Here is a 23,176-nt window from a genome sequence, read left to right on the forward strand (position 1 = left end):
CTGAAATCGGCTAGCCTTGCCAATCTCGGCAGGAAATTTTACCAGAAAATCAGCAGCAAAGTTTGCTAGAATATTACTAGTTACCAGCAGTCGATTATCAGTAAGTGGCAAACCAGTCACCAGCAGCTGATTTAAATCAACAAATAGGAGAGTTTAATCATATATTTGCCCAAATGAGGAAGATTAATCATGAGTATTATCAGAGGATGGCAACACTAATGGCTCAGATACAGGAGGAGATACTCAAGGAGCAGAAGGAAAGAAAAAATTTCTCCAAGGGTATTTACTACAAAGACCCTAATTATAAAGTGTTCTCGACTAAAGTTGATGATGAACTGAAAGTTGATGTTGCCGAGATTAACATCAAAAAGCCTTACATATGTAAATCAGCATGTCACCATAGTTGCTGCCATGAATGGAAGGTACAAATCAACTGAAAGTAAAACGGCCTATGTACCAGCATTCCTTACCGATTATGACATCTAATAATCAACAAAAACATTCATCAACTGAAGTAAATTACTTTAACTCGCTGTCCTCAGCCCAATTTCAAGAAAAGAAGAAAAAGACTAGCCGATGTTAATTTCAAAAGGGTAGTTGAGCTCGGTTGAGAAAATCGGCTAAAAAACTAGTGGCTGCTGGGGGGCATGTGATTGCAAACCCCCAATAAAAGTTAGTTGATCCATATAATCCATTTCAGCCTACCGATTATAGTGTGGTCATGCTTGCCGATCAATGGACTTTTGGGCATGATGTTGTCCTGCCGATTGAGCTGAATGTAAAATCGGCTGAGACAAAATCGGCTGAAAGGAAATCAGCTAAGAAAATTCCTTGTTGGCACAATTTCATTCATCTAGTACAACTAATAAGCAAGTCGGCTAGAATGACGCTTCATAATAATTTAATTTATGCCGATCATGATCATGATTTGCTAGCGGAGTTGGAAAATGCACAGGGGGCAAGTCCTTCATTGATTTATAGGCTGGCAATATCGGCAAACTTTCTGAAAATCTAGGAAGAAGCCTAAATCGGCAGATTTGGCTAATATGAAATAAAAATCATCTTAGAAGTGATTCAGAAGAAATAAAGCTTTAGAGCTCGTTAATTTGCAATCTGATTCCAAGTGACTAGTGCAACCTTTATTCAAAATTTCCTTCCCATGTACTTTATATTTCAAATATCTTATCGGCTTGGGCGGCTGACAGCCAATAAGACATTTAAAATTGGGGGCATTGTTGACACACTTTTTGTTAAATTTTGTATTAATGACATGTCAACCAATTTGGGTATAAATTGACATATGGAAAAGGTAACAGAAACTGCATGCAAAGGTGGAAAATGAGAGAGTTGTGGGATCAGATTCAGCAATTACTCAGCCAGGGTTTCATTCATAGGAGTCCTTCACCCTGGGAGCACCGGTTCTATTTGTGAAGAAGAAGGATGGTTCACTTCGCTTGTGTATTGATTACAGGGAGTTGAACAAAATTACTATTCGTAACAAGTATCCTTTACTCAGGATTGATGATTTGTTTGATCAGTTAAGGGGAGCCACATATTTCTCCAAGATTGATCTGCGTTCTGGGTATCATCAGCTGAGGGTTAGGGAGCAGGATATTTCCTAAGTCGGCGTTTTCACGCGATATGGTTCTTATGAGTTTTGGGTCATGCCTTTTGGGACGACTAATGCGCCAATAGTGTTCATGGATTTAATGAACAGAGTTTTTTGGGTTTATTTGGATCAGTTTGTCATTATTTTCATTGATGATATCTTGATCTATTCTCGGTAGAAGGATGATCATGCGCGACATCTTTGAATAGTGTTGCAGACGCTTTGTGCACACCAGTTATATGCCAAGTTCGAGAAGTGTGTATTTTGGCTGCAATAAGTGAGATTTCTGGGTCACGTGGTGTCAGAAAGGGGTATAACGGTGGATCCAGCCAAGGTTTCAGCGGTGGTTGAGTGGGGACAACCTACTTCACCTACCGAGATTTAGAGTTTCCTCGGATTGGCAGGGTATTATCGTGGGTTTATCCCGGGGTTCTCCAAGATAGCAGGACTATGCACTCATCTGACTAAAAAGAATGTACGGTTTGTGTGGGATGAACACTGTCAGAAGGCTTTTGATGAGCTAAGTGTAAGTTGACTTTTGCACCGGTTTTGTCTACCCCACAGAGTGGGATAAAGTATTGTGTTTACACAGATGCTTCTTTGTAGGGTCTGGGGTGTGTTTTGATGCAGGACGAGCGACCGATTTCGTATGGATCTCGGAAGCTTAAGCCTCATGAGCTTAATTATCCAACGTATGACTTAGAGTTGGCAGCTATGGTCTTTGCCTTGCGTATTTAGAGGCATTGTCTGTTGGGTGAGTCCTTTAAATTATTTAGCAATCATAAGAGTTGCAGTATTTGTTCACTCAGCGAGAGCTGAATATGCGATAGCGTAGGTGGTTAGAGTTTGTGAAAGATTATCACTTTTCTATACAATACCATCCAGGGAAAGCGAATGTGGTGGCGAATGCACTCAGTCGCCGACCTGTTGGTAGTCTTTCTGCTTTATTCACCATTGAGTGGAATGTTTTGGGGACGGTGGATGAATTGTAGGATGCTTTCATGGTTTGCATGGTAATTACACCTTTTATCATTCACAAGGTGTTGAAAGCACAACTTACGGATTAGCAGTGCATTGACAAAAATAAAAAAAAAATAAAAAAAAATTCAAAGATAACTTCTGGTGAGGTTCCATTTAACTATGTTGGGGCTGATAGAGGTTTGAGGTACAAGGGATGGTTGGTAGTATCTTCTGTTGATGGTTTGAGGAAGGATGTGATGACTGAGACTTAACACTCGGAGTTTTTTGTTCATTTAGGAGGAGACAAGATGTATCAGGATATAAAGCGGCAGTTTTGGTGGGCCGGTATGAAGAGGGACATTGCTATTTTTATCTCTTGATATAGTACTTGTCAAATGGTCAAGATTGATCATCAGAGGTCGCCGGGAGTTCTACAACCACTGCCAATAACGGAGTGGAAATGGGAGAGCATTTCTATGGATTTCGTGGAAGGATTGCCAAATTCCTTCAAGGATACTTTTGAACAGATTGCTCTTATGAGGGATTGTATGCACACTGCCCAGAGTAGGCAGAAAGGTTATGCAGATCGTCGTACTCGAGCGTTAGAGTTTCAGGTTGGGGATCGGGTTCTACCCAAAGTGTCTCCTATGAAAGGTGTAATACGCTTTGGGAAGAAAGGGAAGTTGTCACCGCGAAAGGGATGGATCAAATCCTTCGTAATAAGAAAGAGAGGGATCAAATCCTTCGTAATAAGATTTTTCCTTTGGTGCGTGTTCAGTGGAGTCATCCCAATGAAGCTGAATTCACTTGGGAACAGGAGGATGTCATTCACTCGCAGTTTCCATAAATTTTGGAAGAAGGTAAGAGCGAATTCCGAGAACGGAATTCCTTTTGTTAGGGGGGAAGAATGTAATTCCCCTAAATTCAAAAGGATAATTCTGGTATTTTATTAATTATTTTTATTGCATTTTTAAATTGTTTAAGTGTGTATTTTCATTAATTGTTGAATTTTTTTAATTTGATTTAATTGTGATTATTTGAATTACTAGAATTAATTGTTTTCTTTTTATTATTATTGCTTTAATTGAATTATTTTTAAGTTTAATATTCTTTAAATGCGTTTATTGTAAAGTAGGGTTTTATATTGTTTTAGTTGCAACCGACTCTGTTTATAGGCTTTATTAATTCATACTTGTAATATTATAAGGATCAGGGTTTTGGTTTTAAAAGTCTATATATATACAATAATATACGTTGGTATAGGGTTACGAACAAACCCTATTGAGAGACAGAGAGAAATAGAGCGTGAACCTTAGGATACACAGAGAGGTTCAAGGATTCTTGGACAGAGTGCTTCTGGGTTGAACCAAGAGCACCTGAGGTGTAGAACAGGAGTCTCAGACGTGGATAGAAGTTTCAAAGACGGTGGTTTAGAGTTTCAAAACCGAAACTCAAGGCAAGTCACTGTTCTTCTCTTTCACTTTAATTCGTGTTCTGTGCATGCCTAGTTAGACTCCAGGGATTTAATAAAGGTTAAAATGGTTGTAAACAAACATAATAACATGTTTTATGCATATAAGAATTTTGTTTAATCTCGTGAATTAACTGTTTTACATGATTGTTGATTTTTCTGTTATTTGTTGTTTACGATTAAGCATTGCTTGAATTGAGATTAGTAATATGTTTGGATGCCTTGTACTTAATCTGGAATTGAGTTTGAACTCTAGAACAAGTGCTTAGAACAGTCTTTAATTGTACTAAAGTAATATGCATTAAGTCTGTTGTGATTTGCTTAAAAGATTTCTAACGATGGTTCTGTAATCGTTGTTTTAAAACTTGTGTTTCTATGCATGTTAGGATTGGATCTCAGTGGTTTAAATTTATCTAAGACTAAGATTGAACCTAGAAGGAGAATTAAAACACATTACAGAGGCTCTGTTAGTCACCGGAGTTGGAGACGACAAACAGAAACGGACGACGGCTCTCAAAGGAAGAGAGCAGGCTCACCAAAAGAGGGAGCCGGCTCTAGGGCTTAAGGAGCCGGCTCTAGAAGGGCTAGAGCCAGCTCCACATGAAGTGGAGGAGGCTCCACTAAGGGGGGAGCCGGCTCCAACCTCTTTTCTTGGGTTTTTCCGTGGTTTTGGGTCCATTTTGGTCTGTAGAAAGGTTTCTGGGTTGTTTCAATGGGTATGGGTGATTTGTATAACTATTTCAGAGATGTAAAAACTGTTTGGAAGCATGTTAATGTTATTATGTTGAAACAGGAAACAACTTAAGGATTAAACAATGAAACTATATATGAAAGGTTGGTTAATTAATCTTAAAACTGCTTACTACTTTGAGCAAATTTGGTTTCTTCTGCATAATTTAAAATTATCAATCATGTCTCAGCTGTGTTACAATTAATTGTTATTTATCTGGAAACCTAAGCATGTTTAGTTGAAATTAATTGATGGTGACCTCTTTTGATTATTGCATCAATTGTGGTATTGTTTGGAGGAAATAAATGTGCAGCCTTATTTCACTTATATAAAGAACTGGAATGTGATTTCTAAATCTTACTGAATGCATTAATTGACCATATACATGTTGGACTATATTTATGCTAAATCTGGAATATGGTTGACTAACGTGTATTACTGTTTTGTTAACTATGTTGGCTAGAGGATTGTATGCACCGGTATGGGACGGTGGCTTACTAGGTATGGATTAGTTCAAACACTAAGTCCTACCTATTCTAAAATAAGTGGATTAGCTATAAAGGTGAAATTCTACTTATATGTATGTATATGTACCGGTATGGGACGGTGACATATTGGGGACGGTTTAGTCAAAACACTAAGACCTACCTATATTGGGGATGGATTAGTTCAAACACTAAGTCATACCTATTATGAAATAAGATGGATTAACTACCAAAAGTTAAGTCCTACTTATAACTATGTGTCAGGTCAATAAACCATTTGAATGACACACCTTGAACGGACTTTATATATTTATGTTATGGTGCCATGGTATGAGCTTGAGTCTCAGGACTATGGTTAGGGTGCATATATCGCCTAGGATGGATAGCTGGACAGTGGGTTTTGTTCCCTGGTAGGTCCAGATACACATGACCACATTACGTGCGATTTGCATAATATCTCTACTCAGGCTGAGACATACCTATTGGACTAGCAAGCGTCCTATAGTGTGTACTATATATACATATATGGACTACTCTAGATATTGTTGAGTCTTTCTAGGATGTATCTACGTATCGGATTCCTGTTTGGATTGTAGTAGATCAGGACTTGCATGTGGGCCTGACCCACTCTTTATTTTTCAGGTGTTCGTTAGTTCCAGAGTTAGAGCTTGGACGTGCAGAGCAGATACAGACACTCATTCCTCCGACTACGTAGGAATCTTTTCTATGTTTAGTATTAGATTAATTTCAGTTGAGATTTTAATAAGGGGTCCACTGGATAGATTTCCGAGTTGTTAAACTTATAAAGTTTGGATTATCGAATTTTAATAATTATGATTTGAGGATTTTTATTTTAGTTTCTTTCATCTTATAATATTTATTTCTTAAATCATTTTTGTATTACGTGTTCGTTTTAACATATTGATTGTTTGATATTCCCTCGGGTTTGGGCCTGGGCCTGATCAACCCGCGCTCGGATCCAAGGGGTATCACAAAGACCGAACAACCCCGACATGTCTTAGTTAAGATGAACAGAAATACCGATGACAGAGCTATAGTAGCGAACCAGGCCATCGTCGTGAGTCAACTATGGCCGAACCAGCCCATCACTGTTCAGCCCACCATCTAAGCTCATCCCCACTGCCATCTCTTCATTCGCAAGCTCACAGCCGAAGTCGCAACCAGCCCATCGCCGTTCAGCCCACCTTGCTCGCCGGTCCTTTCCATCATCCGAGCTTGTCCCCGCAGTCGTCGCTTCATCTGAGCGCTGCCGAGTCATCCACGGCCGAGCCACCGCCGAACTAGCCCGCCGATCTCACCACTGCATTTCTTCCCCACCGCTGCTGCCGCCACTTCACTGCTGGTCCATTCCACCTCCGTCGCTGTGCAGTTCCTCTGTCACCACCACTGGGGGTGTAAAAGATTGGCAGAAATCGATCACCGTCTGTGAAAGTGATTGTGATTTGGGTTTGCCCAGCCCTTGGTATTTTGATTCGGGGTTTTATTTTTTTCTTGCGACCCAATTTGGAGGATCGTAACTGGAGGGACAATACAGTAGCCGAAGACTTCTCTGTGTGTTGGCGTTTTCATCATCGATGGCCTAGTTTTTTCAATTTTTTTTTTCAGAATTTTTTTTTTTAGTTCTACTTTTTGTGGATAAAATAATATAAAAAAATTGGCAGTTGCTAAAATTTTCTGAAACGACGTGGTTTTATATAGGGGTAAAATTGTCTTTTACTATTTTCGTTATAACTAATTGGTCGGAGATGTCACTTGGGGGGTTAATTACATCAAATTTAATTCAAGGGGGCAAATTGTAGTTCAGGGGGGTTAATTGCACATGGCCAATAGTTGAAGGGGGTTTTTTGCACTTTACCAAAAAAAAAAAAAAATACTACAGCACCATGGACATTCCCCCAGAGAAAATAAAGGAACAACAAAGGCCCAATTGTCATAACCCATAAGACTATACGTAAGAACCTATAAAAGACCCCAATTACGAAAGACCCATAAAACCTCGAGAACTACACATGAAGCGAGAGACCAAAGATAAGGCCCAAGTAGTCCCAACACCAAAAAAATAAAAAAATAACAAAAATAAATATAAATAATAATAATAATAATAATAATAATAATAATAATAATAACAACGATGATGATGAAAATAAAGTAGTCCCAGTAGATCAGTTTTTTTTTTTTTTTTTTTTTTTTCAAATCTTGTTTTCTTTTTAGTTTTAATGATCCCACAAACTATATATATCAGTCAAATTACTGACCGTGAAATTTGAGTAATACTTAGGTTCTCACTAGGGAGGATCTACACCATCCTCATTAGTGATGTGGGCCAATAATAAATAGACATGCTATTTTTAATTACTAAATTTAATATGGTGGGTAAATATCTACTTACCAAATCACAACCAAATCACAGAGATGGTGATTTATTATTGGTCTACATTACTAGTGAGGATGGTATAAATCCTTATTGGTGAAGACCTAAGTATCGTGCTGAAATTTTATCATGGGAGCAACGCTGTTGACGAAAAAATTGTTAATTATTTTTTACTACCTATATTTGTGTATAATTAATAATCTTTCGGTCTCAAAAAGAAAATCTCTTTTCACAATTTCCAAAAATAGACTTTATTTTCGTGAGTAACTCACAAGGATATATTATACTAATTAATTAGAAGATAGTAATATATGAAGCTACAAGTTATATTTTTCATTTGTCCCCGTAATTCTTGGCACATGGAAGCCCCTTAATTGTGAAGGTGGTGGTTAGATTTCTTGAAACAACAATGCTTGAAGTTTCAGGATCAAAGCAACAGTTGTGCCAATTAATTACATAAAAGGACTCAAGGGTACACAATTATATTATGGTGTTACTGAGGAGGACTGTTTGGCTCATCTTGATTTGAGCTTCAAGTTCTACTCATTGAGTGGCGATGTGAACGATGTTTTGGGACAGACATATGGTAGCAACTATGTGAGTAGGGTTAAGATAGGAGTGGTGATGCCTGTGTTGGGTGGTGACAAGGAGTTTGCATCTTCAAGTCTCTTTGCTACAGATGTGCTGTTGCGAGATTTAGTGGTCATTCCAATTCTTCAGACAGTTTTTGAGTATGCTAACCTCAAATGTGCTAGTGGGATGGATGGTTGCGGAGTTGTCTTCAAGAGGTAAATTAATAACTTTCCTTCTAACTCAGTGCACGAAACTTCTGTTATTGCGTAACTTTTGCGTTGTGATCTTGCAATAAGCTGGTTAGGATCTTTGGAAAGTGTATTGTCTGGACAGTTCAAATTTTGTGGTTTCAGAATTCTTATTATCAAAAATCTGTTAATTTGTGGATATTGTGGTTTCAGAATTCTTATTATGAAAATTTGTTATACTTGTTATGCTGGTGGTAACAACCTTATAAATAACATACAATTAATCTTTAAAAAGAATGATATATACATTTAGCTTATAATAATTTTTATGTGTGTAATCTCATTTTTTTCACTTTGCCCTTTCTGGTTTGGTACCATCTCAAATTTCTCTAATACGAGAAGTTCTACAATATTCACATAAATACCAGGGCCGGCCTTGGCCCAAGGCTACCAAGGCGGTCGCCTAGGGCCTCAAAATTTGATTTGGCCCAAAAATGAAAGCCTATGTTTTTGCTCAGGTATGACAAGTTTACAATTAGTTTTTGGCCCACTCACTCTTCTTGCTTGTCTATTTTGGAAGGCCTCAAAATTTGAACATGGGCCAAAAAAATAAAAGCCTGCATATTGGCCTAGTTTTAACAAGTTTAGAATTGGTGTTCTGGTCCATTCACTCTTCTTGCTTGCCTTTTATTTTAGGGGCCTCAAAATTTGAACATAGGCAAAAAAAAAAATTAACGCCTAACATATTGGCCCAATTTTTACATGTCCCACTCACTCTTCTTTCTTGCCTTTTCTCGCGAGGTGGGAGCATAACCCACACATTCTTCCCCGTGGCATTTTTACCTCTCTTATCCTGTATCTGGTTCAATTTATTTCTTATACATGATTACATGAAAGTTTGGGTTTTTTCTTTTTTAAATTTTGGTATGTTTATAATATTCTTTTGATGAAACGATGATTTGGATTTTTGGATTTGGTGACAAATTTCTGTTTAGATTGTAATATGACGATTTGGTTGTTTTTTGAAGTGTTATTTGTCATTGATTGTAATGTATTTTGTTCAGGCATAAAAAGTAAAAACGGTTAAAATTTTGTAATAAATTTTAGTTTGATGATAAATTCATGAATATAATTATTTAGCATATATGATGATTTTTGTTTGTGATTTTCTGATTTGGTGCACTTTGTTTGGCTTTTGCAACAACCCCTCCAGTAAACTTTTACATTTAGTTGGTTCCTTAGCCTCAAAATATGACTTAATTTGCAGCTTTCTGGCCTTTATGTAAATTTTCTTCATTAACTCGGATTTGGAATAAAAAAGAGCTTGAAATGTTTGATTCTGACTTCTGACCTTAATTTGTGTTCCCTCTCTGGTATTTAATTTATATGTTAATACTTCTAGTTGTTGGCCTTTTATGAAAATTCAGATTCATTACTAATTGATTTTGATATAGGATTTTAGTTTTTTTCTTGTACAAGTAAATTAATTATTTAATATTTATATGTGATTATGAAATTTTGTTCCTCTTCCAACATTGAGTTATCCATCTAGAATTTGATAAGAAAATGCTGTCATTGTCGAAACTTGGAAATCAAATCTTAAGCTCATGGACTTTATAATCATGGCACACTAACTCCATCTAATTATTCTTGTTTTTCTTCTTCTTCTAGCTTGCTCTATTTGATTTAATTTTTTTTAATAATATTGAATATGTACATTGTACGGGCGCACGCAATTATTTGTTGGTGCTGATAGATTTATATTTATTACTCCAGTTGTCTTATGCACATTGCACAAACACACAATTATTTGTCGGTATAATTTTTAGTTATTAGTTATGTGTCTTTTGCACATTACATATAGACACATTTTTAAGATATAAAAAGTCGTCAAGTACAATGAAATTTAAAGTTCTTTTGCTCATTATGATGGGTTGATAATCAAACACAATCGTTTTCATTCATTCTTATAAAGATTTTGCGCATGTGAAATATTTTCTGTAAAGGCCTCACATTTGAAAGTTCGCCTAAAGTCTCTAAAAAATTTGGAACTCTCAGGGCCGGCCCAGGTAAAAACTCCCTAAGTAGCTATTAATATAAACTGTACAAGGACACAGTGTTGAGTGGATTGGGCGAAAGGGAATACAATGTTAACCCAATACGAAAACTCAACAAGAAGCCCAAAAGTATTAAACCAACATCTAATCGGCTAAGCGCAAGTAAGGATTAACCAACAAAAACAAGGAACCAGCCCAAACAGCCCATAAAGAGCATTTTATGATTTGGGCTGGTGGACCAAGGGCCGTTTAGTTAATACTTACTTTACGTCATCCTTATTTAATATTTGTTTGAAAACTAATTTGAAGGGCCCACACCCACTCTTTTTCTTTATATTAAACATTTTTAAATTGTAAATATTTTTTCTCTAACATGTAAGTGAAATGGCCTTTTCAATGAATCCTCTTTAGATATATTGATTAAAAATAGTCTTTTTTTATACTTCATGAATTTAAATATTATTAATTTTGCCTCAGTTTATGCTTTTCTATCACGTTTATAGCCAAATAATATGAAAAAATAATCAACCCAAGGGGTGTTTGGCTTTAGTAGCTGGAGTTCATTGGACCAAGAGAAAAAAAAAAAAAAAAAAAAAAAAAAAACTAGTATTGGAATTCAAAGTTTCGAGCATTCTACTTATTAAATTATACTTAATTTCACACAAGTGCAGAGGTGCAAGGTCTTCCTCATCAATTCAATGACTAACAAAATCAATGAAATAATAAGATTTTCTAAAAACAAAATGAAGCAACATTCAAGAAAAATATATACCACGTGATTAGTTATAAGAGGCAAGAGATAATAATACTCATTTTGTCATGATAAAGTAACTGTTTTGGATATGAAAATTTTCTTTTGTTTCAAATGGGAAAACTCTTTCAAGATTACTATGATATAGTTTAAGTTTAAGAATCGGATTATCTAAGGATATTTTCCTATTTAATATTGGTTGATTTATTATTATTAATTCCAAAACAATGCCACCTACCAAAAAGCAATAGGCGATAGAAGAGTCCTACACCATATCTCTCTCTCAGTGGCTTGTCGTGTGAAATATACTTATTATAAATTCAAGTAAGAAGATTACAATCAAGAGAAAGAATAGAAAAAACACCAAGTGAAGCTCTCACACTCATAGTAGCTTTTTTATATGTTTAAAGTTTAAATTAATTCTCTATTTCTCGGAGAATAAAAAAACAAAAAACTCCTAAAATTGAAAATTTTGGATTGTCTGTGTTCTGATAGAATCAAAATTCTTTTCAGTGATTTGGACATCGCAGCATAATTGAGATCACTATGAATAATTAATATGTTCAAATTACTCTCTAATCAATTACAATCACAATTATGTCTTAGAAGTAATCCACACGAATGAATAATTTTAATCGACTGAAACTAGTATGAAATCTAGCTATCTAATTAATATGAAATTTCGAAACGAATACCACAGCTAAAACTTCAGTTTCTACTTATAAATTTTTGTACAACAATTATAGTTAATAAAAATTAAAAGTTGCAGAAATCATGATATTTTTTTCTTCTTCTTTTCATGACACCCATAAAAAAATAATTTCATTATGGAGTCAAGGACCCTTCTCATTTCGCATCGCATAGATTTTGTATATTGAAAAGATTCTGCATTAGGTCCCGCGAAGTTCCACTTGAAATACAACATAATGTTTCAATAATTAATTAAAATATTTCAAAAAAGTTCAATGTGAATCAGAAAATTATTACTATTAGTTGAATAGAATTGAACAAAACATACAATAATTGTGATTATGCACAAATTAAATGTTTACACAGCATACGCACCCAAAAACACACTAACGCACACACAAAGAGAGCGAGGGAGATTCCCAAGAAAATGACATTTTCGTGCCATTTCACGCTCTGCACATTCCATTCCTTCTGAATATGAAATTTGAATCAAATTGCAACTAATTAAAATTTGTCTCAACGGTTTTGTCATGTGCAAGGCTCAAACAATGTTTTATTAAAATAAAACAAACTATGTTCACACGCCAATGGAAACGCATGAAAGCATCTTTTGTCAATTAACCTGTATTACAAATAATCATGAATTCCATTATCATTAATTTACCTCAAATCTTGTACTATTACTAAATACTACAGTAGTAAATAATTTACACGACATAGTAATGTATTAGCCAATATTCATGGCATATTTTATATTTATATTTTAAGGAAATTGAAAAGTGTGACGGTATATATATATCATTGCCCATTAAACATGGATGAGATAAAGAATTACAATGAGGAAATTTATGAAAGTTTAATTGTAACAATTAATTGCTCAAGTTTACATGTGTTCAATGTCATTTGATGAACTTGTTTTGATTCATGGAGACTCGTTCTATGATTAAAATTAGTTTAATGATTAAGGGCATGTTTAGCAACTAAAGACGTTTTGTTTTCGTTCGAAACAGGGACAATATTTTTATTGTAGAGTGTGTTCAATAGTGATTGGATGTATATTTGATAACGTAAAATTTGTTACCAGATTTCAAAAACTAATGTAAATTTTTTTTTTGAATACTGTTCATCGTTGCAATACTAAAACAACTAGGAATATTAATTTATTATTTTATGTTTTAGTCTCTTTTTTGAAAACAAATACGATAATATGCAAATTTGTTTATGAAGATGCAAGAAACTCCTTCTATCCTTTCTCTCTCTAGAATTCTTACACCTCAACCCGAATCAAGATCCCCCTCCTCTTCATTCCAACTCCTATTTATAGATACTTACCAGATATTTACAAGATATTTACAAGATATTTACTAATTGATGGACCTGGGCCTATTCCTCAGTAAGCCCTGGTCACTCTTGATGGGCTTACTCCCGCTCGGCCCATATGGCAGTGTCTTTCTATGGGCTGACCCAGCTGTTCGGACTGAAGGTTGTGTTTTGCGAGTCGGACCTGGCCCATGTCATCCAGGGCCTCCTCAACTGCCCCCATAATTGCCCCTTATTTAATAAGGGGTAATTATTGATGGCGTCTCATCATGACGCTGACGGCTCGAGATAACCACGTGGGGGAGCGAACGGTCAGATCCAGAATCAATGTTCCGGGGTTCGAGGGATTTCTTGCCTTCCCGACGCTTCGGCCCTCGGGCCCCCTTGCCTATATAATGCTCTAGAATTCCACTTCACTTCCCTTTACCGTCTCCATCATCAGCCAAATCTCCCTCTTTCTAGAACTGTGCTAAGCCTTTTCCGGTGAAATCCTTCGAGAGTCATTCTCCCAGCGATCTTGCAGTCCTCCGAGGTTAGTTTCGTTCTTTTTACTTTCGGCAGGCTTCCATTTTCCCTCTTTTAGATTCTTCTTGCACTTCCACCATGGTTGTAGATCTGGGTGTTCTTCGTATGAGACTTAGACTTCCTGACAACATCGTAGTTAGGGTTTGCCCCCAAGACGTTAATATTACGACCGGCGCCGACCTCCTGCCCGGCGAAGTCTTATTCACAAACCTTCAACTGAATGTTGTTAGGTTCCCTCTGCACCCTTTCTTTAGTTACGTCTTCAACAGATTGGGGATATCCCCTCTGCAGGTCAACCCCAACTTCTTTAGGATCATATCTGTTATGCTCTTATTGATGCGTGACAGAAATCTGGACCTTGACCTCATAGACCTCCTTCTGTGCTATAAGGTCAGTAAGATCCGTACTAACGAGCCCTTCTACCACCTCTACCCGTTCGAGAAGATGTCCATATGCACTGACACAATAAAATCTGAAAAGGGTTGGAGGGATAGCATAGTGGGTATTAGTGGGGCTTGGTCTTCGCCGGCTGCAGAGGATTACCCAATCCCGAGCGCCTTTGGTGTCTGCTCTGTCTCCTCCTATAAAAAATTCAAATCCCATAAACATGACTGCCCCTGTGAAACATGCGTTCCTCGTTTTTGCACTTACTTATGCCGCTCCTTGGGAATACCTTGTGATGACTTGAGCTACAGTGTTTGCAGGGATAGGATTAACTACTTGAAGAGATACGTTCTGAACGATATTCCTTCCTGCTCAGATCTCCTCACTTCAGACAACCTCTTTGCGCTCTCATCACTCGGCTACAATATGAGCAGACTGCAGATTCCCTCTTTTGGCAGGAGGAAAAATACTCCCCCAGTCATTCCTGCTGCTGGGGCGACCTCCTCTCCAGCGTCGGCTTCTTCTTCAGCCACCATATCGGACACTGTCCCGAGCGCAGTGGCTACTAACCCTGCTGCCAGCGCCCCTGCGGCCAACCAGAACGCGCCCTCCCCAGCTACCATAGCTCCTGCTGCTGCGGGGGGCGGTCGGGACAAAGAGCGAGGCAAAAGGCCTCATCCTGACAGTGAAATCGACCCTGAGGAGGAGCCTCTTATTAGAAGGCCCCGAGTCTCTGGGCCGGGTACTCTCTTGCACCGAGCGATCAGAGCTCCTTCTCACTCTGGGCCTCCTGCAGCTGGTGGCTCTGCTTCTGCTTCAGGCCCCCCTTCTATCCCCAGCTTGCCGCCATGGGCCCCTCGGTACACTCGAACGGATGGGACGTTCGTGAAACCGAACGAGACCATGCTGAAGGATGGCCAGACCGCTATGGCCTACTACAGGAGCATGTGGACTCCGAAGGACATTGAGGCGGCAAAGGGCCTTTCCCAGAAGGACGTGTTCAGTCGCTTTCCCCAATCTGCTATGGAGGTGACTTTTATTTTCTAACTCATGAATTCTCTTATATTACTTGGTCTTGCCTTCGCCCGTTCTGACTATTGGTTTAACCGTTCTTATTGTGCACCTATGCAGACATTGTTCGGGATGATGGCCATGCAGAAGCAGGTGGAAATGGGGAACGCCAGGGCCCGAAAGTATTCTGACAGCCTGGAGGTGGCTAATAAAGAGAACGACCTCCTTGCCATGAAGAATACCGAGGTGCTGGTTCGGCTTGACAAAGCCGAGCAAGAGAGAGATGTCCTGAAAAAGGAGAATGATTCCCTTCAGGATGAGAAAGACGCCCTCCAGCTCGAGAAGAGCGTCTGGCAGACTGAGCATGAATCACTCAGAGAAGAGAAGGCAGAACTCCAACGTCTTCTAGCTGATGAACAGTCTGCTCGGATGGCTTTTGAAAAAAGAGCTCTGGACGAGCGTACCGCTCTGATCGACGCTATCAGCAGAGTGGGTGGTGGGATGCTGGCCCTTCATGCTCGGTTCTCCAGGGTCGGTGCTCTTCGGTATGCTCAAGGATTCCGGGAAGGTTTCGCCGACCGGGTTCCGGATGAGGGACAGACCAGCTCCACTCCGGATGAGGTAGACAAGGATCTGGGGATCGAGCCTCTGGGGGTCTATGTCGACCCAGAACCCACCGAAGCGGAGCGTATATTTGATGAGTGCCAGGACATCGCATCCTCAAGGATCATCACAGCTCCTCCTACCGCTCTGCCACTGACCGCTCCCCAATCGTCAACCGTGGCTCCCTCTGTAGCCACTGCTGACGCTGAACCCCAGCCGAACGACTCAGTTATTCACCTGGATTCCCCACCTCATGAAGGTGAGGCGGCTGATGGGGCCGAGGAGGCGAGTCGGCAGGACCAGGATGCTGTTGGTACTGAGGCGTCTAGCTAGGGCTCCTTCGAATTCTTCCAGTTCATATCTTCTTGTAATGATGGACACCTCTCTTTTGTAAACTAAATGTTCAATATTAATGAAATGGCCGAACTCTTTTTCTCTATGTGTTGTGCTCTGTTCAACTTATCTTTAGTACATATATATCTTTTCTCTCTTTTTCTTTTTATATTAGCTTTGCTGTGTGTTTGTACGGCAAGTGCCTGGCGCTCGGCTAGAATGCCACTTGCCACTTGGCTTTAAATTTTTAGCAAGTGTCTGGCGTTCGGCTTATAGTGCCAGCTGCCACTTATCTTGCTTAAGTGCTTGGCGCTCGGCTAGAATGCCATTTGCCACTTGGCTTTCAATTTTTAGCAAGTGTCTGGCGTTCGGCTTATAGTGCCAGCTGCCACTTATCTTGCTTAAGTGCCTGGCGCTCGGCTAGAATGCCACTTGCCACTTGGCTTTCAATTTTTAGCAAGTGTCTGGCGTTCGGCTTATAGTGCCAGCTGCCACTTATCTTGCTTAAGTGCCTGGCGCTCGGCTAGAATGCCACTTGCCACTTGGCTTTCAATTTTTAGCAAGTGTCTGGCGTTCGGCTTATAGTGCCAGCTGCCACTTATCTTGCTTAAGTGCCTGGCGCTCGGCTAGAATGCCACTTGCCACTTGGCTTTCAATTTTTAGCAAGTGTCTGGCGTTCGGCTTATAGTGCCAGCTGCCACTTATCTTGCTTAAGTGCCTGGCGCTCGGCTAGAATGCCACTTGCCACTTGGCTTTCAATTCTTAGCAAGTGTCTGGCGTTCGGCTTATAGTGCCAGCTGCCACTTATCTTGCTTAAGTGCCTGGCGCTCGGCTAGAATGCCACTTGCCACTTGGCTTTAAATTTTTAGCAAGTGTCTGGCGTTCGGCTTATAGTGCCAGCTGCCACTTATCTTGCTTAAGTGCCTGGCGCTCGGCTAGAATGCCACTTGCCACTTGGCTTTAAATTTTTAGCAAGCGTCTGGCGTTCGGCTTATAGTGCCAGCTGCCACTTATCTTGCTCAAGTGCCTGGCGCTCGGCTAGAATGCCACTTGCCACTTGGCTTTAAATTTTTATAGTAGACCATTGGAAAAGAAAATTCTTCTCTTCTTTTTTTGTAAATTCCGGTAACTTGCTCATTCATACGTATTTGATTGACAACAAATAACATCCAATTAAAACCAGAACTTAGCTTCTATTGATAGTACCTCTTCAGAGACGTGGCGTTCCAGGGCTTGCTGACCAACTTTCCCGCCATGGTTTCCAACGTATATGCCCCTTTGCCAATGACTTCTGCAATTCTGTATGGGCCTTCCCAGGGTGGCATCATTTTTTTGACCATCCCCACCTTTCTTTTCAGAACCAGATCGCCCGGGGCAAAATCCCTGTGTTTTACTCTCTTATTGTGACTATTCGCCAGCACTTGCTGATACGATGCTAGCCTTATAGCCGCTGCGTCCCTCCTTTCGTCTATCATGTCGAGGTTCAATCTTAACATCTTGTCGTTCTGATCTCGACTCCATGCTAAGCTTCTGATAGTGGGGACTAAATGCTCAACCGGTATAACTGCTTCGGTACCATACGCCATCGCGAACGGGCTCTCCCCAGTCGGCCGCCTTGGGGTGGTTCTGTAAGCCCATAGAACGTTCGGGAGTTCATCCAACCACTTCCCCTTATGATCTTCCAGCTTCTTCTTAATGCAGGCGAAAATGGTTCTGTTTGTGATTTCTGCTTGTCCGTTAGCCTGAGGATGACTTACTGCAGCCAACTTCTGGTTGATTCCATACTCCTCCAGCAGCTTTCTTACTTGCCTGCTGTCAAGGTTTGTGCCATTGTCCATGACTATTGTTCTGGGAACACCGAAGCGGCAGATAATGTTGTTCCAGATAAATCGTCTCACCTGAGTCTGAGTCACGCTAGGATACGGTTCTGCCTCCACCCATTTAGTGAAATAATCCGTGGCCAGTAACACATACTTGTTCTGAGCTCTTGCAGTTGGCAGAGGACCGACCACATCCATCCCCCATTGCGCGAAAGGCCACGGCGAGGCCATTACGTGCAATTCTTCAGGTGGTTGGTGGATCATTGGTCCATATCGTTGGCACTTATCGCACCTTCGAGAGAACTCCTCCGCATCTCTTGACATGTTTGGCCAAAAATACCCTTGTGTCATTGCTTTATGCGCTAACGATCTTCCCCCAGAATGATTGCCACACACACCCTCATGAATAGCTCGCAATACCTGCTGCGACTCCGCGGGGGTGACACATTTCAAGTACGGGCCAGAATAGGACCTTCTGTACAGCTGGTTCCGCACGATGGCGTACTTGGCAGCATTCTTTTTGAGTTTCCTAGCTTCATCCCTTTGCATAGGCAAAACGCCATCTCGAATATAGGTAATGATTGGGTCAATCCAACTCGGTTCATACGGTATGACGTTGACTTGCCAAGGGTCCGAGACCATCGGTTCTTCGAAAATGGATGGCTGGGTCACTATTCCCACTGGAATCACCCTCGCCAATGTTTCACCGCAACTTGAAGCACTGCATGCTAAACGGTCTGCATCTGCATTCTGTTCCCTTGGCAACTGTATGAATTCAATCTTTGCAAAGTCCTTGGCTCTACGCAGAACGGCAGAACGGTATGCCCCCATCATGTCATCCTTGGTTGCGTACTCACCATTTACCTGCCGAACAATCAGCTGCGAGTCACTATACACTGTCAAACTTTTGATCTGTAGCTCTTTGGCCAACTTTAATCCATTTAGCAACGCCTCGTATTCCGCTTCATTATTGGTGGCTCGGAACTCAAGTCTGAGTGCTTGGCTCAAGGAAGTACCCTCTGGGGTTTGCAGTTTGATCCCAATCCCAGCCCCCGTCTGGTTAGAGGAGCCATCCACAAAAAGTTTCCAAGAGCCGCTTCTAAGGTCCTCTTCCGTATCTTCGGCATCACATTCTAGTAGGAAATCGGCCACCGCTTGCCCTTTAATAGCTGTTCTCGGCTCGTACGTTATGTCAAATGAACTCAGCTCTATGGCCCACTTTGTCATTCTGCCCGAGAGCTCTGGCTTGTGCATGAGCGTTCTGATTGGGAAAGTTGTTAGAACAGCTATGGGGTGGGATTCAAAATAATGCCTTAACTTTCTTTTTGCATTTACAAGTGCAAGTACCACCCGTTCGGCCTTTGAGTATCTTTTTTCTGCCTCCATCAGTGTTTTGCTTACATAAAATACCGGGTATTGCACCCCTTCCTTGCAACGAATCAGAACGGCACTCGTCGCGACACCAGATACTCCAAGATATAGAAATAACTTTTCTTCCGGTTCTGGAGCTGACAGGACTGGCGGATTCTGCATATATTGCTTCAAATGAGTCAATGCCTGTCGTTGCTCATCCCCCCAGACCTGCCTTCCATGGCTCCGAATCGTGTCAAAGAATGGTTTGCAGTGGTCTGACAACTTTGAAATAAATCGACTTAATGCAGCTATTCGTCCTGTTAGGGCTTGCACCTCTCTGATCGTCTTTGGCTCGGCATTCTTAATCAAAGCCTCTGCTTGAGCGGGGCTAACTTCGATGCCCCTGCGGTTGACCACGTGTCCCAGAAACTGCCCGGAACTCACATCGAACGAGCACTTGGTCGGATTGAGCCTCTTCCCATATCGCTTTAGTACATCAAATACCTCTTGCAGATGCTTCAGATGATCATCCTTTTTCCTACTTTTCACCACCATATCATCAATATAGGCTTCGACAATCTTACCCATTTGATTCTTAAAAACTTTGCTGACAAGTCGTTGATAAGTTGCTCCCGCGTTCTTTAATCCAAAAGGCATAACCTTGTAGCAGTATGTTCCTCGCTCGGTGACAAAAGAAGTTTTTTCTTCATCTGCGGGGTCCATAGGAATCTGATTATAACCTGAATATGCGTCCAGAAAGGTTAAACGCTCATACCCCGTGGTGGCATCCACCATTTGATCAATCTTAGGCAACGGGAAACTGTCCTTCGGGCAGGCTTTGTTTAAATTGGTGAAATCAATGCATACGCGCCATTTCCCATTTTTCTTCTGCACCACAACGACGTTGGACAACCACTCAGGGTAGTGCACCTCTCTGATAAATCCCGCATCAAGCAGCCTATCAACTTCTTCCGTTATGATCTGATTACGTTCTGGAGCAAATCTTCGCTGCTTCTGTTTCACTGGTTTGAAATTAGGATTGACATTCAGGGAATGACAGGAGACGGAAGGACTAATTCCAGGCATGTCGAGGTGACTCCATGCAAATACGTCGACATTGTGGGATAAGAAATCCACTAGCTCTTGCTGCTCTTCTCTGGTCAGTCTTATACCCACTCTGGTAGTTCGTTCTGGCCTGGACTGATCGATCTGCACATCCAGAAGGGGCTCCTCGGTCAAGTCGGCTGACTCCTCCACCCTATTCTGCTCGAGTGGAGGTTCCTGTAATTGCTATCTGGGGCTTGTCGACCGGACGGGCGCCTTTCCCTTCCCTGCATGCTTTAGTGTGACGGAATAACACTCTTTGGCTGCGACCTGATCCCCCCGAATGTCTATCACTTTATCTCCATCGGGCCCGAGGCACCTCATGACCTGATGCAGAGTTGAGGGTACACCTCGGACTCTGTGAATCCATCCTCTTCCCATCAGGAGATTATACGAGGGGTGAATTTCCACAACCACAAAAGTTTCCATAAGAGCTCGCTCTGCAGCTTGAACTTCTACTTCCACCATCCCGACGGGTTCCACCCTCTTCCCATCGAACCCTAATAAGGGATTTCCGGTGGGCTTGAGCCTCTCTGGTTTAATGTCGAGCCTGTCAAATGTGTCCCTCGGCATAATATTCGCACTGCTCCCAGGATCGATCAGAACTCTGCGCACCAAGCACTCTGCCACTGTCAAACTGACTACCAACGGGTCGTCATGAGGCAGTTGAACACGTTGCAGGTCTGTCCAGTCGAACTTTATCTGCATTGACGGGCTCTGTTGGTGTAGAGTGGTCACATTGCCGACCCTTTTCTTCATCTGCGCCTGCCGCAGGCGCACCCGTAGCAGCTCATCTGGCTCTTCACTAGGCTCGGGTCGACCATGGATAGCATTGATTATACGAACTGGTTGCGAATTGTGGGAGCTTTGTTTATGACTCCTTTTTATTTGTTCCACTGGTCGATTCTGCTCCATCGCCGAGCCTTGAACATAACTCGCAAACTCCCCTCTAGCTATCAACATCTCCACTTGCCTCCTCAGGTTCCTGCATTCGTTAGTCTGATGTCCGAAATCAGAATGAAAAGCACAATGTTTAGTTTGATCCCTCTGTTCGAGGGGTTGTCTAATTGGCAGTGGTGGATGAAACTTGTCCTTGTTCTCCTGATACAACCTCGCCAGAGTGACCTTCAGCGGAGTAATCAACTCTTCCTCCCTGGACCTTTTTTCGGCCTTCCAAGTGGTCTGACGTTGCGGCTGAGCCTGCTTCTGCCTGATCTTTGCCTTGGACTTTTCCTCGGTCGACACAAGCGACGTTGTCCGAGCATTAGCTGCCTCCTCTTCTTCGAGGCGCACAAAGCCATCGGCTCTCTCATTGAGTTCATCCATGGTAGCTGGCGTATTCACTACCAGACTGGTGTGAAACGGAGTTCCGCGTGTCATGGCTAACTTGAAGGCTTGAACTGCCGTAGAAGGATGGCATTCGATTACCATACTCTTAGTGAGATTAAACCTGGTAAGAAAGGCCTGGAGCCGTTCATCCTTGTGTTGCCGCATCGTGAACAGGCTCGAGATGTCCTTCGGCGGGCGTTTGTTCCCATAGTACTGGCTTATGAACCGATCGCACAGGTCCCTGAAACTGCCAATGGAGCTCCTAGGCAAGTTTTTGAACCAGCTGAGCGCCGGTCCGGCCAGACTTGTAGGGAAGCATTTGCACATTAAAGAGTCGTTTTCCGTATTCAGGGCCATTTTCAACTGGATATGATACACATGATCGATCGGATCGGTTGTTCCGTCAAACAGAATAAAGACTGGCATAGCAAACTTCCTTGGATGCGGCGCATTCAAGATCTCGTCGGTGAATGGTGAATCCACCGTCCGAGCTGCGGATCGGAGAGCTTCATTCTCTCTCTGGAGTCCAGCGGTAGCTCTGTGAGTTACGGTTCTGCCCTCCGAACCGTGATGAGTGACAGTAACCATGGAGGGCCGGTAAGACGGATCGAACGACCGTTCCTCTATGAACTCTCTCTGCCAAGGCGACGCTACTCGACGGCGATCTACCTCCATCACTTCCTCTCGGTCAAACCTTTCCCGCTGCGGATCAACGTGAGTCGAGCCTTCGTGATCTTCAACTCGACGAACATTTGGCGGCGAATTGTCCATCATCCTTTCATCACGGTGGTGAGCTGACTGATTGTTCTCGTTTTGATCGCCTTGATGCGCGATACTAGATGGAACACCTCCTTCTCCGACCGGAAGCGGATGCGAAACTGCGGGTATTTGCCGATGCTGCAATCCAGCTTTCAATTCTGCATTTTCCTTTCTGAGAGCTTCAATCAAATTCATCAACTCTTCAAGCTTTGTTTGCTGGACAGCCTCCATCGGATTGGAGCTTTCACCTATCATTATTCCCGAACGGAGTAAAGGCATTAATCTCAAGTTCGCGAGTAGATCTAAGCTTCGTGAGTAGGAATTTTTAGATCTGGCTTCTAATTCTCCGAATTATGCTCACTGTTTACAAGATCTGAATTGCCTGGACTCTAAATCCGTCAGATCCTGTCACAATCGAGCAACTCGCGGTTGCGTAGATCTGAAGTCACTCCTGCCAAAGCTTCAAGAATCGTAATTCCTCCAGAGTAGGTCACAATCGCTCAGATCTGGATTCAAATCCGCAAGATCGAGTCTCGATCAACCGAATTGGTTTGAATCCATTCGATACTCCTCATTGATCAACCAAACTTTTATGCGTTTCCCACAGACGGCGCCAATTGAAGATGCAAGAAACTCCTTCTATCCTTTCTCTCTCTAGAATTCTTACACCTCAACCCGAATCAAGATCCCCCTCCTCTTCATTCCAACTCCTATTTATAGATACTTACC

The 23,176-nt window shown here is 41.4% G+C and overlaps 1 protein-coding gene across 1 annotated transcript; it reads left to right on the plus strand.

Moving 5' to 3' along the window:
- Positions 1-14,829: 14,829 nt before the first annotated feature.
- LOC132269802 (uncharacterized) lies at positions 14,830-22,884 on the plus strand. Its single transcript, XM_059771044.1, has 3 exons — positions 14,830-15,164; positions 15,267-15,546; positions 22,850-22,884. Exons 1-3 carry the CDS (start codon positions 15,039-15,041, stop codon positions 22,882-22,884), a joined length of 441 nt encoding a protein of 146 aa, XP_059627027.1. The 5' UTR covers positions 14,830-15,038.
- Positions 22,885-23,176: the final 292 nt, after the last annotated feature.

The sequence above is a fragment of the Cornus florida genome, unplaced genomic scaffold, assembly GCF_030987335.1.
Source record: "Cornus florida cultivar Cherokee Brave unplaced genomic scaffold, ASM3098733v1 CherokeeBrave_3.0.0_Hap2_Chr08, whole genome shotgun sequence".
Taxonomy (NCBI): Eukaryota; Viridiplantae; Streptophyta; class Magnoliopsida; order Cornales; family Cornaceae; genus Cornus; species Cornus florida.